This window comes from Drosophila sulfurigaster, chromosome 2L (genome assembly GCF_023558435.1).
Source record: "Drosophila sulfurigaster albostrigata strain 15112-1811.04 chromosome 2L, ASM2355843v2, whole genome shotgun sequence".
Lineage (NCBI taxonomy): Eukaryota > Metazoa > Arthropoda > Insecta > Diptera > Drosophilidae > Drosophila > Drosophila sulfurigaster.
The window spans coordinates 22618309-22636822 of record NC_084881.1 but is presented as its reverse complement, the minus strand read 5'-3'; the positions used below and the strand labels follow the sequence as shown (position 1 = coordinate 22636822).

At 38.0% G+C, this 18514-nt stretch overlaps 3 protein-coding genes across 5 annotated transcripts; 2 read left to right on the top strand and 1 right to left on the bottom strand.

Annotated features, from left to right (window-relative positions):
• The first annotated feature begins 7727 nt into the window (after window positions 1-7727).
• LOC133850948 (GATOR2 complex protein MIOS) lies at window positions 7728-11609 on the top strand. The gene is made up of 5 exons (XM_062287212.1): window positions 7728-8143; window positions 8201-8452; window positions 8519-9458; window positions 10148-11194; window positions 11256-11609. The coding sequence occupies exons 1-5, from the start codon at window positions 7840-7842 to the stop codon at window positions 11344-11346; spliced, it is 2634 nt and encodes an 877-aa protein (XP_062143196.1). The 5' UTR covers window positions 7728-7839; the 3' UTR covers window positions 11347-11609.
• Window positions 11610-11998: 389 nt separating this feature from the next.
• On the top strand, window positions 11999-16507 carry LOC133850955 (tudor and KH domain-containing protein homolog). Of its 3 annotated transcripts, none has more exons than XM_062287226.1 (5): window positions 11999-12154; window positions 14197-14712; window positions 14772-15593; window positions 15752-15858; window positions 15918-16507. In XM_062287226.1, the coding sequence occupies exons 2-5, from the start codon at window positions 14399-14401 to the stop codon at window positions 16388-16390; spliced, it is 1716 nt and encodes a 571-aa protein (XP_062143210.1). In that variant the 5' UTR covers window positions 11999-12154; window positions 14197-14398; the 3' UTR covers window positions 16391-16507. The 3 variants fall into 3 exon arrangements, with proteins under 3 accessions (XP_062143210.1, XP_062143226.1, XP_062143218.1); XM_062287242.1 differs by lacking the exon at window positions 11999-12154 and adding an exon at window positions 13088-13279; XM_062287234.1 differs by lacking the exon at window positions 11999-12154 and adding an exon at window positions 13841-14130.
• A 193-nt stretch (window positions 16508-16700) lies between these two features.
• On the bottom strand, window positions 16701-17343 carry LOC133850971 (protein C10). Its single transcript, XM_062264639.1, has one exon. The coding sequence runs from the start codon at window positions 17249-17251 to the stop codon at window positions 16901-16903; it is 351 nt and encodes a 116-aa protein (XP_062120623.1). The 5' UTR covers window positions 17252-17343; the 3' UTR covers window positions 16701-16900.
• Between the last annotated feature and the right edge of the window lie 1171 nt (window positions 17344-18514).

Sequence of the window (18514 nt, the reverse complement as noted above, 5' to 3'; positions counted from 1 at the left end):
CTTTTTTTCATAACCAGCTCACGAACAGCATTTCATTATACCCTTTAAATAAAATATTCACCACGGGAGGTAGCGAACAACATGTAAATGAACGAGTTTAAACTTAAAACATACCTAGCCTAAATTTATTTTCTATTAATTCTTTCACTTCTTCTGAAGATCTTAGTTCTTGGCATCTAGTATATTTTGTACGCTATAGTACATTTTTTATGTAGTACTATTTCAATATTCCAAATGTAGCACAGAATATATTTTAGTATTATTGCAGTATAATAATTTGGTATATTTTAAAATTATTACTACACTGCTTTGGTTCAAAATTGGTACCGGGTATCTCACAGTCGAGCACATTCGACTGTAGCTTTTTTACTTGTTTGTTATAACAAATCGATTACAATAAACACTTCTTCACACTTCCCTTAGCTGCAATTTCATTTATGTTAGTAATATGATGTATTTTCCATTTAACTAAAAGATATCTCCCAGTCATTCTTTTTCACACTGTAATTTTTTTCATATTGGTTTATATTACATTTCAAATATTTTTTACAGCAAATTTAATGCAAAGAATCACCGCAAAAAACGGAATTTCGGAATTTGTTCCAAGTTTCTTGTTTGTTTTCATTTTGGGATTGAGTTTTATTAAAAATATGAAAAACTGTTGGTTATACAACTTTTTTTTGTAATGCAATTGATTGCAGTTTTAACGAGGTTATTGTAAAAATGTTTGATTTAATAAGGAATATGAGAGAGGACAGCAATCAAACAGAGCGAATCGCTTCATTTTTTCTCCATAAATGCATAATTAATTAAAACTTGCATTAAAAAATGTAAAAAAAAAAGATATATATATATATTGCAGAGTTGTCAAACATATATTAATTTAAACGATGATTGAAATTGAAATTATAATATTTTATCGAGAAAACCTATTAAACTTTTATGTAGATGGAATTTAAATAATAAAGCATAAACAGCAACATTATTTTTGCTGACGAATCAGTTGAAAATCTTAAATTCTCAACAAGTCGTAATTAATTGAATTTATTGTGTAAGCTGACAGTTGACATTTTGCACTCAAGGCAGAGGCTGCAGCTTCATAGATTCTAGCTAAGATTATTAATAAGTGCGTCAGATCCATTTCGATGCGTTTGTCAATTTGTCGCATCAGCAAAAGGAACAGAACGAAGGCGCAAGTTACAATCCGGATGGCATGTCAATACAATTGCAAAAAGGAATTGGCAACACGCACGCCACTCAACACACACACACACAGACAACAAGACAGAGAGTCAAAGTTAACCAAGGATGTGCTGCATGCTGCGTTCTGCCTTGACTTCTGCTGCTGTTGCTGCTGCTGTTGTCATGTAGAACGTCAGCTTAACGGGTGATCAGCGATAGTGAACGACAGACACGACATGGCTGTAAGTCAGTTATATGTCTGTTCTGTGGCACGCCCCACACCCCACACCCCACTTCTCATTCCCAATACTCGCTTCGAAGGCGTTGACAGCTAGCAATTTGCAATTGCTGAAAATTATTTCTCACAAATTTGTTTGTCGCCCACTTTTGACGAGTGTGTTAACTGCCAAATCAATCGATCCCAAAAACATCGTCTCCATTTCCATTTCCATCGCCATCGCCATCGCCATGTGTAGCCTTCCTTCTATCGTAGTATCGCCCATTAAAAAGCAATTTCATTTAGTAAAATACACACGCAAGCCGAAAAGTATGCTACACATTTTGAGTGCAACTAAATTTTACAGCCAGATAAATTCCAATTATTAAAATCGAATTTGCACAGCACGCATATTGATGCAGCGAGCGTGGAAGCGTTACTGCAACTAGAGGTGACACCGAATCGTGTCACGCAAAACTTAGATATATCGTTTAAATCAAATAAAAACTAGTAAACGTAATTTATCAGCCGTGCTCCGGTATTCACTTTCACATGATTCTTTCGAATTGCAAATCGTGCAAGTTTATCTTGCCGAAATAAAAAGTAAATGCCGTTTTCTAAATCTAACATAATTATTTTCAAAACGACTAATTTTTTACCCCACCTCAAATTTAGAAATAACATTTTGCCGTCGGCATCAACAATTTTGACTTATCGCCTTAGCTGCAATAATTTTGATGGAATGGAAAAGCAAGTTAAACTTGGGTAAAATATTTTAAAAATTAATCTGTCTAATTTAATAACTTAAATGCTATAAGTGCACGAAAAAAAGTAGTTGAAATTAATGAAATCGGTTACTATAACACAAGTCGTATAGTATATACATATGTATATATATTGTAAAAGTTAACTATATATGTACATGTAACATAAAATATTGTTTATACCTTAAATTACTGTCCCAAGAGATAAAACCAAGTCGTGTCACGAAAACTAAATATTTTCAAATTTTTAAATATTAAAAACATAGAATACAAATTTTTATTTTTTTTAATAAATGCTATTATCCATATTTAATTTAATAAAAATATATTATTTATATTGCATATTAATGTTCTTTTAAGTTCTGTCACGTAAGCTTAGTGTGTAGCAAACATTAAAAATATTTGAATATATAAAAATATAAAATATTTAATACTTTTATTTATATATAAAACAGAACTTAATTCATATAGAAGAAGAATTTAATTAATCCACTAGAAACGACACTAAGCCATGTCACAAATTGCAGTATTTAAAGTAAAGTTATGAACCCAAAATAAGAAAGTTTTACAATAACTATCGATTACATTCACCATGCGCATCTCTAAGGCTTATATCAAACTCTAATTATGCAAATAAAATGCAAAAAAGCAATTATTTCGAGTCGTTCCGTTACCCAGCACCAAATGCTCAAATTATCAGATTGTTCGTTCTATGTATTTTTTTTTTTTTGGATGAGGGAGAACTGTGAGCATCTGGGCTGAACCAACTACGAACAACCAGTTGCAGATTGTTTTTGCAGCGTTTTCTTGATATGTTTTCCAATTAATTTCGCTGTCGTCCAGTGTTGTACAACACTGTTTGCGCATATGCAGCTGTCAAGTGTCTTGAACAAAAAAATGCATAAATAAATAAAAGTAAAAATTACACAGCGGATGCTAACGTGAAACAACGCCCCCTGTCACGCCCACCGCCCGCCTTCAATGACCCAACAGCTTCCTACCAACATTTGCAGTGTCTCTGCAATAAATTTGTAAAATTGCGAATTTTCTGCTTCAATAAATTGTCAAATCTGCAAATCAACAATAACTTAATCTATGACGCTGCTAGTGCACTGTGAATACATATTGGTTGAGTGTGTGTGAGTGTGTGTATGAGCGAGTGTGTGCACTGACTGCATGCAATACGTATACGTAATGTGCTGTTAACGGCTCATAAAATTGCACTTTAAAACGCGATACAGCAGTCGCGACTCGAGTACACACACACCAGCAGAGGACAAAACAAAAACAGGAAGTGTCAACGGCAACGTTGAGGGGGTGAAGAGCATCAACAACAACAACAACAAGAACAGCAACAACAACAGTGCAACAAACTGCAGAACGTTGCGGATGAGGCAACAATGTGACGTGGGGAGTTCTTTCACTTGCGATGGAGTTTTAAATGCAGCTCAAATGTGGGCCACGGAAAATGGAGCCAATAAACAAAAATAAATGGGTAAAAGGTGTGGTATATTTTGTATACCAATTATAATATAAACTACTAAATTATTTTGCTTCAATTCTTACAATAAATTCGGGTCTATTATAAGGACCAAAATAAAATTGTTTAAATTATGGAGTATTTTTTAAACCCTTAAACCATTTTGCAGTTGAAAAGTGAAATATTTTGTATCTTAAAAGGATAATTACTAACTAATATCTTAAATTGTGCAAAAGACTTTAAAATTTTGATACCAACTATTTAATAAAAAAAGTAAACTATTTAGGAAGTTATTAATTAATTTCAATTCGAATCATGCAGAACCTGAAAGTGGACCAAGGATATTGAAACAAAAGTAGCAAACTAAATTAGTAATAATAATAATCAAACAATTTAATATACACTTTGCAGTTGAAATGGAAAATGTTTTGAATCTTAAATTGTGCACATGAATGTTGTCCAAAATAAATGAATATAAATTGTGGAATATAGATGCATATAATATATATCTCTTGCTAACTGCCCTCGTACCATAAATAAACTGCAATCGAATGGCATTGTCGCTTTGTATCTGCCACAGTGTGAAATTTATTATTAAATGAAATACATGAAATGGAAAATTATGTGAAAACAATGCACGAAACAAGTGCGAAACGTGTGAAACTGAGATCGAGATGTATAAATCCAAAGCCAATACAAAATTATTAGACATAATTGCTCTGCAATTTAATATAAATATTTCATGAAGTATCGAGTAAGCCTTTCCGCTAAATAAAAAGCATCAGAACATAAACAATAGGAATAACAACCAACAAATTGAAGTGCTCCATTTAATTTTATACAAGCACATTTCCTCTCTTTCAATACACACACACACACATACACACACACATTGACAACATGGCGCATGACTCTTGGTTAAAAAAAAAATCGTTGCATATGCACGGGCGCTGCGTAAAAATATTTGTTCGTTGCTGCGTGTGTGATGCAATTTTTCGCGCTGCGAACTTGTGCATAAATATAAATAAATATTTTTTAATATGTTCATAAATGGCAAATACAAAATAAGAATGAAATGAATGCAAAACAAAAATCGCTCACAGACACGGTCATAAAAACCGAGCTTTTTGAAAACAAATATAAATAATGCATAAATACAATGAGGAACGAAGCGAGACATAAAGACACGACCCATTTAAGTTAAACGCGCACTGGGGGCACATTTGTTGCGACGTTGCGACTGTTGTCATCCCTCGTTAACATCCCCGAATACAACAGGGTATCAACAAGTTGTGCAAACAAATGATAAAAAATGGAGGGAATAGAGAAGAGTTTACTTTTAAAGAGTGTTGAAATTTATTGAGAATACAAAGAATGAACACTTTGATGCAATACTACAGGGTATTGCCCAGTTGATCATACTTCCCTTGCAAGATGCTACCACATAATTGTTGATGTTTTCTTTTTTTGGTTGAAGCTTTGTCGCGTTGTCATGAAATATGCATGCCACACATTTACATGAGAGGCATTAATTTTGCAATTTCATTGGCTCTTGTTATTATTATCATTTCCCGTTATCTCTCTCTCACTTCTCTTATATGTATTTTTTACGTTTTTTGTGTAACGCTAAGCGATGCAAAATTGATATATGACACTCCTTCATCTCTTTCGGTCATATGAATATGCAACAAATGGCATGGAATATCAAATGTGTTGTCTGCGAGCTAAGCTATTGCTTAATATGAGATGCGAAATACACGAATATAATATAATAGACCATCAGCAGGTTTTACAACATACAAAGTGTTTAAATATTTGCTTTGTGTAAAATGAGCGGAAATAAAAAATGGTGATGTAAATAAAGAGATAGTTGTAAAAAACAATTTAAACATCATGAAAGCATTTGCTTGACAAAAATTGAAAATAATTAATTAAATGGATGAGAATATCATTAAAAAAAAACTATTAAATTCATTAATTAAAGCAATAAAATCAACTGCATCCAATATAAAATATCTTGCCATCAATTAATTAATTGGATTGGTATTCACAGTAAAATTCACTCAATATTAATAGAACTCACATTAATTTAACAATTTCTTGTAACAATGCAAAATTCCATTCCTATTTTGTTGTATAATTTATTTTGGATATTTCTATACATTAATGAAATATGATTTACGCTGATTTGTTGCCTGCATCCTGGCACAACATTTATTTATGCAATTTTAGTTCGCATGCAACAACAACGCATAAATCAAACTGTGTAATCGGAAAAAGGCAAACGATTTTGAACGATATTTTTTGGGGCAACGCACAATTGCAATTAGTTGAATATTCGAATGCTAATTAGTTGAAGAGACCCCGGGGAATAATTATTATTGTTATTATAATTTTCTTTTGCAATACTCTGCACAAGATTATTTAAAGGGAAGATCACATATATAAATAAAAAGAAAACGAAAAAATAATATTATATTTGAATAATATTTTCAATAATAAAACAAACTTGCATCACATTCAATTCGAAATTTCAAGTTAACTTCCAAATTGTAAGCTCAAAGTGCAGCTGGCGCCATCTCTCGGGCACAGCTTGCAACTCGTTTTGTTATTATCTGATAATCTGTGACCTATTTACACGGTATATTCCCGTTATGCACTTTCCGCATTTGCTATTCACAATTGTTCTTTTATTGCCATTTTTGCAAACGAAATCAATTAAGACCACGCACAAAATAAGCTCATCACGAGAATGATGGAACACTGCTGATGAGATGATGATGATAATCATGTTGATGATGATTGTGATGGATATTTGATATGTGGCCAGCTGACCAGCTCTATATATATATTTGGTAGATTATGACCTGAATGAGTTGTGGGGCATTATGGGCAGATATTTTTGATGCTGCTTTGTTTCCGTTTCCGCTGTGAACCGCATGACATCTGCGCGTTTCAATTTATCTTTTTTTTGCTCTTTTAATATACAAAGCGCTTTTGTTATTTGCAATTGAATTGTCGAACAACATTTATTTATTGCATAAATACACATAGCGTAGCGAAATGCATTTGCTTTTTAATTTATGATCACAACAACTAACGAGAGAAATTCCATTACAATATTTTGCTTATAATCGCGACGTTAACAACATTAAACTAAAGACTGAAGCCCAAGTCATTTCACGCGACAGTTGCGCGTAATGTTGGCATTAAAAACAGAAAACAGAAAACAGAAAACAAGGTTCCCCCAAAAATACCAATTATGCATTTATAATGATGATTCACTTGAGTAGTTACCTCAAGCACACCTTATAAAGAGCAGCAAAAACACGATAGTATGACAGCTTTTATGCTGTTTCTGTATCTTACTCATGTGTGTGTGTGTGCGTTCAACTGGAACTGCATGTATGTATGCATGTGAGACAACTTGCAACCAGATGGCACGCGTAAAACTTCAAATTTACTTTTGTTAATTCAGACAACAGCACCATCTATGGGACATTGCTAACAACTAGCCAGCAACGAGCCCAAGCTGCTTGCTTTGTAAATTGAGGGAACAGCACCATCTATGAGACATTTCTGACAACTATCTATTAACGAGCTAAAGCTGGTAGCTAAAATACTTCGAAAAAACGCCATCTAACTGGCTTGGTGGGCAACAGCATTGCTATAAACAATGTCACTGAGCTATTTTAATATTCACCTTTGCTTTAAATAATTGTAATATATGCATTTGTATTAAGTATTTGGAAAACTACTTACTTGCAATCATGACAGAGCTATTGAAGAAACGAAGTTATAAAATGTACTGCTTCAACACGACACTATATCGAACTGTATTCCGAATTTTGTTAAACATTTTCAATGAAATAATAAAATTTCACGAATTTCACAATGCGCGTCTCAATTCTTCAGATAGCACCGTTACTTTTGAGCGTTGCCAGATATTTGCCATTACAGCAAACATGGTTAACATAAGCCACAACAACAGAAGTGCTCCTCAGCTGTTATCGAGAGTACGTCGTCATCGATGTTTTGTAGCTCTCTACGACGCATTGCACTATCAGCTGTTTTCAGTTGTTTGCCGTCTGTTGTTTTTTTTTTCTTTCACGACTGATAAGAAGCGACGCAATTGAGAATTGTGAATTGTGTAAAACTAATAAAATAAAAATTGTGCATTTGCTGCGTGCAACAAAATGAGCGGCAACATACATGGCATCAGTTGGTTTCCCAACTTTCCCGACAAATTCGTCTCCTGGGGCCAGGAAATTAATTTATACGAGGTGCGCAGCAAGGAGGAAATCCAACAGCCGCAACAACAAAAGAGTCGACTGCCCTACATACCCTGCAATTATCTATCCAATGAGTCGCGCTATCAATACGCACGCTGTGTGGCCGCCTCCTATCACAGTGATCAACCGATTATCGCTGTTGGTTTAGCAGATGGCAAAATTGGTATTTGCAATTTTCGAGACACTTTTGACAGCAGCTGGGAGTATAGTAAGATCAGTTTATACTTAATATATCCCTCCCTAATTAATATATCTACCCTTATAGCACCGCGTCAACAACGTATGTGCACTTGTCTCGCCTGGAATGAGTTGGATGCCAATATTTTGGCCATTGGCCATGACAAACATCGTTCGGACTCGTGCATCACCATCTGGGACATTGAACGCGGCGTTCCCAAGGAAACGGCGAATTTCTTTGGCCTCTCCGAGTCAACCAATTCACTGTGCTGGGATCACAATCATCGTGTTCTCATCGCTGGCATGAGTCAGAATCTGATTAAACTATTTGATCTGCGACGTAAATTGAATCTTAGCCTTAGCTTTCTCACTTCAATGCTTTACTAACTTTCTCTCCCATTTCTAGAAAGCAACGCCACCTGCCAGTCCATCAAGACCAAGGCTGTCCAAGGCCTGGCCGTTGCCCCCAATGGCAACTATCTGTGCAGTTACGTGGACTCCATGATTATGCTGTGGGATCTGCGCGCCATTGAACGGCCTCTGCGTCAGATCTCCTCATCGCGCAATCACATGCAGCTCGCCTGGTGTCCAACGCGCACTTCACTGCTCTCCTCGCTGCAGCGGGACTCGCCTTACATCACTTTGTATGACATTCGCAGTGTGGACAACGAGTCGAGTCGCGAAGTCTATCATGTGAAGCGTCAGATTAGTCCGTTTCCTGCCAAGTATCAGCACAGCAGCAAGTTTGCCGCCCTCAACGGATTGTCCTGGCATCCGCGTGACTTTGAGCGCATGCTGCTGCTGGCGGATGCTTTGAATATACTCGACTTTCGTCTGCCCGCCAGTTTGCATACGGCTTACAGCAATCGCCATAAGTTGCCGCTGCTCATGCAACGTCCTCTTTATGCTGCTCCATCGCCAGCAGTTGTTGCTGCGCCTGCCTCACCCACAGCGCCGCCAACAAGCAGCTGCAGCACACACAGTACAGGCAGCTCTCTGACCGATTATCAAATGGGTCAAAATTCGCTGAGTTTTGATTTCCTGGACCGTGAGCTGCTCGAAGAGGATCTGCTGGAGGAGACACGTCAACGGGCGCTGCAGGATTATGGCATGAATAAACCAGACAATAAAAGGTTCGCTGAGCTGCAGCTGACGCCGTATTTGCGCAATGTGTGGACAACTCTGGGAAATGTGTTTTGTGAGGAACGCTTGACGGGCTTGAAGTCAACGCTGGGCATTAACTTGGGACACACTTCAGAGGCGCTAATGGCAAGTTCACGCATTGAATCGCAGCTGCTCCAATGGCCGGATGGCATCAACAATTCCAACAAACTCGTGTGCTATCGGTAAGTTTGAGAAGGCTTGAGTTTGACTGAGGACTTTTTAAAGATTTTCATTCTGTAACTTAATAAATTACTTAATGTTAGTCCTATACTGATAGTTAGCTATTAATCGCTGTCCAGAACATAAGAGTTAGGAGGTTCCAAATTCTTAGACATGCTACATATTTCTCAACATTTTAACATATCCTATTCTAACCATTTAGTCTAAACAGCTAGAGCTAGGAGTCTGCAAATGTTATACCAAATAGTTTACACAATTTCTCTCTCTTAAAATTTCTGCTCTACTTATCTTAAATATTGCATTTAAATCTAATCGGTAGGAGTTAACAGGCTGCAATTGTTAGACCTTCTAGTCCTCAAAATTGAGGCATCCAATAATTCCGAATTTTTAAAAATTCCTATTCTAACCATATTAAAACGCGTATTTAGTTCTAACGGTAAGAGCTGGAAGGCTGCAAATGTTATACCAAACAAACACAATTTGTGCGTATTGCAAAATTTCTAAAAAATATTACGCTAATAATCTTCAATATCGCTTTTAAGTCAAATCGGTAGAGCTAGGAGGCTGCAATTTTTACACAAGATGCATTCTGGTTCTCTTAACATCTTCACTTTAATCTTGGTTTTCTTAACAGGGCTCATTATAAACTTGCTCCATTCTAATCTCCCTCTTTCTCCCTTCTTAATTGCAGAAGCGAACAACGCGACTTGGCGCTGCAGCTGTGTGGCTGGTACTTTGACCAGGAGCTGGACAGATTCATAGAGCAACTCTATGCCAACAAGGAGTTCAGTCGCGCTGCCATGATCTGTGTCTTCCACTTGAAAGTGCTGGCTGCCTGCAACATTCTCTCACAGGCGGCGGATATGATGCGTGATCCCAGCATGTATCGCATCACAGCAATTGCGCTGTCCAGCTTCAATGCGGATCGTTGCAGTTCAACGTGGCGCAATCAACGCTCCACGGCGAATATGCAGATACAGGATCCACATTTGCGTGCCATTTTCTCGTTCCTCACCATGGAGAAAGATAACTTTGATGCCGTGCTCAAGGAGGAGGGCGTTTCTCTGGCGGATCGTGTTGCTTTCGCCTGCAAATATCTGTCGGAAACAAAGTTAGCTGACTACATAAAGCAACGTATTCAGCGTGCAATCGAATGTGGTGATTTAAATGGTCTGCTGCTCACTGGAGAATCGCTCGATGGCATCAACATATTGCAATCCTATATGGATGCCAGTTTCGATGTGCAAACTGTTGCCTTGGTGGCCATCAATTACTTTAGGAATGAGCATTTTACGGACAATCGTATACAGTACTGGATTGCCAGCTATTTGGATTATTTAAATAGCTGGGGACTGTGGGAGAAACGCGCCGAACTGGACATTAAGATTGAGAATATCCGCGCCTCATCGCGCAGTTCACGCACCGTTTATTTGAGCTGCAATTTCTGTGGCAAGTCCGTGTCGAATGCACTGTTGGATGAGCCGCGTCCCCGAAGCACAAGCACGAGTACGAATCGGTTGTCATCGTGTCCCAGCTGCCGCAAACCGTTACCACGATGCTCGCTGTGTCTGATGCACATGGGCACCATGATCAACACAAGCGGAGGCGGCGGCGGAGCTGGAGATGCATCTACGGATCAGGCGGGCGGCTGGCAGTTGAAGCCGTTTGCCAAGTGGTTCTCCTGGTGCCAGACGTGTCGTCATGGCGGTCACACCGAACACATTATGCAGTGGTTCAAGTGAGTAATCCAATCATTCATTCAGTAAGTAAATGTTTATCTTAATGTTTTCCGTTTGCAGACAAAATTCCGAGTGTCCCGTGTCGTCGTGCAACTGTCGCTGCTTTGACATGGATGGCACCAAACTAAACGCATTGCGTGACATTTCCTAGCTGCCTAAGGCAAGCCTTCAATGCTGCCATTGCTGCAGACTATATAGACATCCTACAACAACAAAACGCCCATGCCATATGGTTCGCCTTAAACTGAAAAGTGTTCATTGTACTTAGACAAAAACGATTAACGGTTGATGTGCCCATAGCTTTAGTTTATTATGACCTACAGCTGTTAGCTGCTCAAATTGCATTTTATACTTACAATAATTAAAACATCTACAACTACAACTTTATGACGAAATACAAAAATCAAAATTTAATTGTTTTCAAATTCCGCGCGCATGTAAATTGTCGATGTAACTTCGATAGCTTTAACAGGCACAAAAAGTTCTAACAGCGCCGATTATAGTTGAAGCTGATAAATAGCTGTTAAATTCAAATGCGTATTTATTTTTTAAGTTTCTTTGACTAACCGACATTTCGCTAGTTTAATGTTGCTAATGAAAATAGTATTAAATAAATTTGCCTTATCATAGCGCTTTTTTTATTAAAGAAAACTGAATTTATGTAAACAAAAAAATTATTATCCAGCTGCTCATTAATCGATATATTTAAAAAATGTGAAACATCATCGATAGTGTCATCGATGTTTCTCCCTCCGCCTCAACACACTACACACGTTGTTAGAAGAAGCAGCAGCGCAAAGCACACGCAGCGCAGCTGAAATAAGAATTAAATTGTTTTTTTTATCAATTACAAAAAGACTGTGCTTCCAATTCAAAACTCCTTTAAGGAACATATCTACTAAAATAAGCAAATTAAATGTACAACACAAAGTCACAAAACGTGTATAACAACAAACCAAGTAAGTGAGTCGAGTGCATGTGTGTGTGCAAATATTTGTGTAATAAATTGAAATGACAAAAAGGCTCAGCAGAACTTTTACTATCAGTTGCCGTTGTGTTTGCAAGTTTAACACATAAAAAGTGAAACGTGCGTGCAACATGCGAAGTAGCACTGAAATTTCAGTTCACGGTCAAATGTTGCCAAAAATACGCACAGAACAAAACTATATGAATATATTAATTATAGATTATAGAGTACGTTTGATGTTGTTGTTATCCAAAAAACAAATACCTGCTAAATCTATCTGCCTTTAAAATGACGTCGAAATCGTGTATTTGTTGTTTTTTGTTTCTGTTTTTGAAAATTGAAACTTTGCCAACAATTTTCGAAGTCACTTTCAGGCATTTTCACCGCGTGACCCTTTTTTGTTCATTGAATTTATGCGGAAAATGTGTGAAATATCTTTGCGTTACACAGTTTGTTTGATTAACTGCCGTTCGTCTACAACTTCAAGTTTTGGAATAGTAAACACAGTCAACGAACCGCATATTATGTCATTGACTAAATTTAGCGTTTAGCGCATGAAGCCAAGCACCATTCATTCTCTCTCCCTGTCTCTTTTGTTCTTCCTCTCTCGCTCACACGTAATAATCGCATGCCGTTTTAATTGCCGTTGTCATTGTATTCATAATCCATTATTTCTTATGCTTCTGTGACCATTCAAAAACAGAGCCGGCAAAATAAACAAAGCAAAACGCAAGACAACTTGATGCGCCTGACAGCGCAACAAGAAAGTGAGAGAGAGCGCGACTGTTCCAATCAGAGAGTGCGTCGCTTGCTCTCACAGGCGAGCGTAAAAACAGCTGACGCCATTTAACGAAGCTGATGCTCGGTAAAAATTCAAATAATTGCAACAGTTATGCATATCGAGCGAAGCGAAGCAGACGAATCGTTAGGCTCACGCAGCTGAATGAACGATAACTTCCCATTAAACGAAACGATTTCTCGAACGATGCAAATAAAACAATCATATAAATAAATCGCTTGATTGAGCTTAAGCGTTTGTTTATACAGCGAACAATAAAAAGATCTAATACAAGTGTAAAACGAAATCGAAGAACATTAATCACGCTCCAATATCAAGGTCGGCGGCATTATGTGAAAGTTTATTTTTATCGAAATACAGTGAATGGCTTTCTTTTTGTGATTATCAGTTGCTATTGTATAAAATAGATAACACGGCATTGTGTGTTTTGTTCTTGCAAATAGCGGAAGAAGAGTAGTTGGCTTATAAATAAACCGGTCTCATTGCTGCACACACTCAAACTTGTTTCAACTTGTCGAAGGACAGATGCAAAAAGCTAGAAACGAACTGTGATTTATGATACCCCAACTGAGAGAGAGAGAGAGCGAGAGAGAGAGAAAGGGAGTGAGAACGCAGATCAAACTTCTCGGTTGAGTTTTTGTCTTAATGCGTTTTACTTATTTTGACATTACGTGATCCATAATGTTGTAGAAGCTGAGAATATGTAGTTTTAATGAGTTTTGGGACACTGTGCTACACACTCAAAAGCAATTGCTGAAATTACAGTCATAAAGTCGCACACATAAAAACAATACAGCAAGAGAGGGTGCAATATTTGTCTTGAAAGTTTGTAGCACGGTGTAAAGTGTCTAAGCGTCACACTTTTATTTGTTTTGCTGCTGTCATTCTCAGTCGGTCTGTATATCTGTCTGCCAAAAACACAAAAAAAAGAATTTATTTGAAATTTAAATTTGCTCTGCACATATTTTCATTAATAATTTTACGTGGACTGATAAGAGTAATAATTATTATATAAGTAGTGTGAGAGAAACAGAAATAGGTTTCTTTTAACATGACACACTTCACTTAACGCAACGACGTTCTTGTCGTTCAGCTTCATACTTAAGGGCAAACAAGCAGCAACCAGTAGAGGGAGGGAAAGAGAAAATCATATATCGATTTAAGCAGCGGTAAATCAATCCACAAAAGTGCAAATGATAAATAAAACTCTTATTTAATTTGTGATATCTTTGCAGTCTGACACAAAGCTGTATGATTCGCAGCAAAGGAGCAAGACGTTCAATTGACACAAAGCTGCAAGCTACGCAAGTGCAGCGCACAAGACCGAAAGGAAGAAGACACTAAATTGACTGACACAAAGCTGCGTGCTACGCAATTGCAGCGCACAAGCAAGACACAAATCAAAATAAAAACTCAAATAAACAAACCCACATAGCAATGTTGCGCAATACGCCTTTTGCCGGCACGCCTACCTACAAATTGCTACTGGGCTTTGGCCTCTGCTCACTGGGCAGTGCAATGTTGTATGCGTACTTTAAGTCGCGCAATGATGATAAAGATGAAAATGACAGCAACAACAAACGGCGATTAACAAATGGTGGGCAGCAACAACAACAACAGCAGCAACAGAAACAAAAGGAAATCTGCCAGAAAATCGTTGTGGACAACGACCATGTGCCATTGATAATTGGACGCGGCGGCGCCAACATTAAGCTAATTGAGGAGAAAACGGGCGCAAAGATAAGATTACGGTAATGCTGACAATAGCTTAGTCGAACTACAAATACTCTAATAATCTCTCCAATTACAGTGACAAAGACACCACACAAAAGTTCTGCGACATCAGCGGTCAACCGGATTCCGTGAAAGCGGCACGCGTCATGCTCATCAGGGAGATTGAGCGAGCGCCCATTGTGAAAGTGGAGCTGCTGGTGCCACAACGCTTGGCCAACAAGATCAACGGACGTGGCGGTGAAATACTGCAAGACATTAGTCGCACTTCGTTGGCCAAGATCAACATCGATCCGAATGGGCGCAATGGCAAGGCAAAGGTCACAATTGTGGGCAATCAGAAGCAAGTAAACATTGCACGCAAACTGCTTGACGATCAGATCGAAGAGGATGAACAACTGCGTTTGGCTGTAGACGAGGTGGAACAACGTCGCGAACCTCGTAGATCGCCCACCAGCCTCAGTATCACCTCCTCGATGTACTCGTCACAAACGTCGCTTAGCTCGCAGCCGCCACGCGACAAATTGATGGCCGCCCGTGGTGATGACAAGCCGATGGAAGTATACGTCTCGGCGGTGGCATCACCCACCAAGTTCTGGGTGCAGCTGGTCGGACCGCAGTCGAAGAAACTGGATGATATGGTGCAGGAAATGACCAGCTATTACAGTAGCGCAGAGAATCGTGCCAAGCATCAACTGACTACGCCGTACATAGGACAAATTGTGGCCGCCGTCTTCAAGTTCGACGAGAAATGGTATCGTGCCGAGATTGTGGACATCATGCCCAATCAGTACAATCCCAAGGAACAGGTGATTGATCTGTACTTTGTGGATTATGGAGACAGCGAGTATATATCGCCTGCCGATATCTGCGAACTGCGCACCGATTTCCTCACACTCAGGTGCGTTTTATGAGATCTGTATTTGTGATTATGCTATGTTGACTTCAGATCTAAGCGTAAGCTACTTATTAAACCATCACCGATCATTCGTCATTGTCCCTCTAAGCTCAATTGTAATTATGCATATCTTTTTCAATAATGCATTATTTATGTTTTAGATTTCAAGCAGTTGAATGCTTCTTGGCTAACGTCAAGTCCACCATTACAGACGAGCCCAACACCTGGCAAAAGACATCCATCTCCAAGTTTGAGGAACTGACTGAGGGCAAGTCTTGAAATACCCCAAATTAACCTTTAAAATCTAATTGTTATTTGCTCTTATAGTTGCACACTGGCGCAAACTGATCGCACGCGTAGTTACCTACAAAGAACGCCCGAAAATCAGTCAAAGCAAAGCTGTCAATGCCGCCACCAGGGACGGCACTCCACTTCCCGGCGTTGAGCTCTTCGATCCCACCGAGGGTATCGAACTGAATATTGCGGATCTGTTGATCACGCAGGGCTTTGCACTGCCCCTGGATGATGCATATCCTGTGCGGTCACGCTCGAGCACGCCCTCGAATCAAAGTGATTCCACCATCGAAGAGTTGTGTGCCACAAATACGCCATTGACACCCCATTCACCCATGTCCATGTCGATTATCAACGATGTGGAGGGCGCAGAGGATTCACATTTCGCAGATCAGCTGCAGCATCTGCAGCACAAACTTAATGGCAACGATTTAGCCAGCATTAATCCAATCAAACTAACCACAACGGCGGATGATTTGCAGAACAGCAATGTCTCGAGTAACTAAAAAAGAATGGAAATCATTTGTTCATCCACTTGTTTCACACTCATTTGTTAATCTTAAATGCGGCAGCTCAGCACTCTTGACATACATACATGTATGTATTTATATCTATATATATATGTACATAATGCATATAAAAGCGTAGTCTGTAAGCAATTTACTATTTACTGTTTAGGAATTTTGCAATTGTTTAATTTATCACTAATTGCAAATTGGCTGTTTGTGGACATATCCATTGTGTGCCCTTCTACTTGAACAATTAATATATACATATATATATATATATTGTAACTTTATGAATTCAGCATAATACTTTATTTCTTATTCCTTTTATTGTTTACTTAAAAGATATGCCATGTTACTTAAGCCGAGTTCAACTCCATGTTGATGAATGTTTCTCTCTGCTTTATTTGTTAGCTCGAAAATACAAGAAAAACACACACACTTATTAACTATTGCAGTCTCATTTTGTCTTGGGGAATTCCACAGAATATGAATCAAGGAACTCTTTTTTTAGATGAGTATATCGTTGGTAGTGTTGATGGCTATGGGAGGCAAGTATATTGCACGTATTTGGCTGCGTAGACGTGCTATTTCCATATCATCGCGTTCCATTTCGCGTATTAGCTGCGAGAACTGCACGAGACCCTCGCGATTCCCAGGAAATCCATGCAACTTGATCACCTCCAACTGCAGCTGCATGACCAAGGGGAAAACATGCTGCATCATTAAAATCATCTCTTTGCCAGCTGATGCTTTAGCTTCGGATAGTTTCTTGGAGTTATCGGGCTGATTCACCGTACGTATGATATCCATTAGTATTTGCTTGGCGCTTTCATTATTAAAACTCGACAAATAGGACATGTCCAACAAGTTAATTGCTAACAAACAAAACAGCACCACAAAAATGTTTCTATCTACTACACACAAACGCACCCCCCACACAGTCACTTAAACAATGCCAATCACAAGGAATTGAAGCATTCACAGCGATAAGTAAAGAACAGTGTTGCACACTGTCTGTTAACAGCTGATTGGATTGTACAATCAGACAAATGTTAATTGTAATCTGCATAAACAAAAATAAATATTTTTTTTTACAATTAACTTACATAAGTTTTTAAGTCAACGTTGCGTTGATGCAATAATTTTTTGTATTTTTCGAGCTTCTATCGGCTGTTATTTACCAGTCTGTGCTAACCGTTTTTCCATTTGACTTTCTACAAATTTGCAATTGTGTAACGAAAATCTGTTCAGCGGGATGACAACACAAATAAAACGAAATAACATTTTCTAAACAACGTCTACATTTATGAAAGACACCAACATAAAAAGTGGTTTAAAGAGGCGCACATATACGGACAATTTAAATGTAGAGTAACCAGATTTCCCATATCGGGATTTCCCTATTATTTCATACTCATAAAATTATAAATGGTCACACCCTATCCCAGCTTTTAAACTAAAAACAGCTTTCTGAAGCAAAATAAGCAAAATAGACTGAATTTATGCATATGGAAATAGTTTATCCAATAATAGCCTCTTTCCACCTCACTCAGTTTTTCTACGTTTTTTAAAGTCCCGTTTCGGGGTTTCCATCTGTACGAACCGAAAAATATGGGCAACGGTAAATTCCTCAATATGGCCGCTCTGAAATATCAGCTGTTCAAATGTAAACACGAGTTGGCGAACATTTCAAAAACAGCACGCGCATTTGAAAATGGAAAATTTCATTAAATTGCAGAATTTTTATGAGGATTTTAACGAAGTGGAGGGAAAATTAGCGAAGTATATAGTATAGGCCATTGCTGGCAGCAATGTAATATTTACATAAATACATTTACTTTTTATCAACGGCATGGGTGTTTTTAGGAGCGCGATTATCCTGGAAACAACGAATCATTTTTTGAAGATAATTTTCGAATTAATAGGGAGAAGTTTGGCATCCTTGTGGAGCGCCTTTGTGGGTTGGCCAAAAAAGGCACTACATTTCTCCTCCCATAACTCGAACAACATAGCCTTGTGGATGCCACTCCACGATATTGACGGCTTTCGAGTTTTTTGGCTCATCTAAAATATAAAAAATTTGCTTTAAAAAGCAAAATAAAATTTTTATTTTTCTATTTT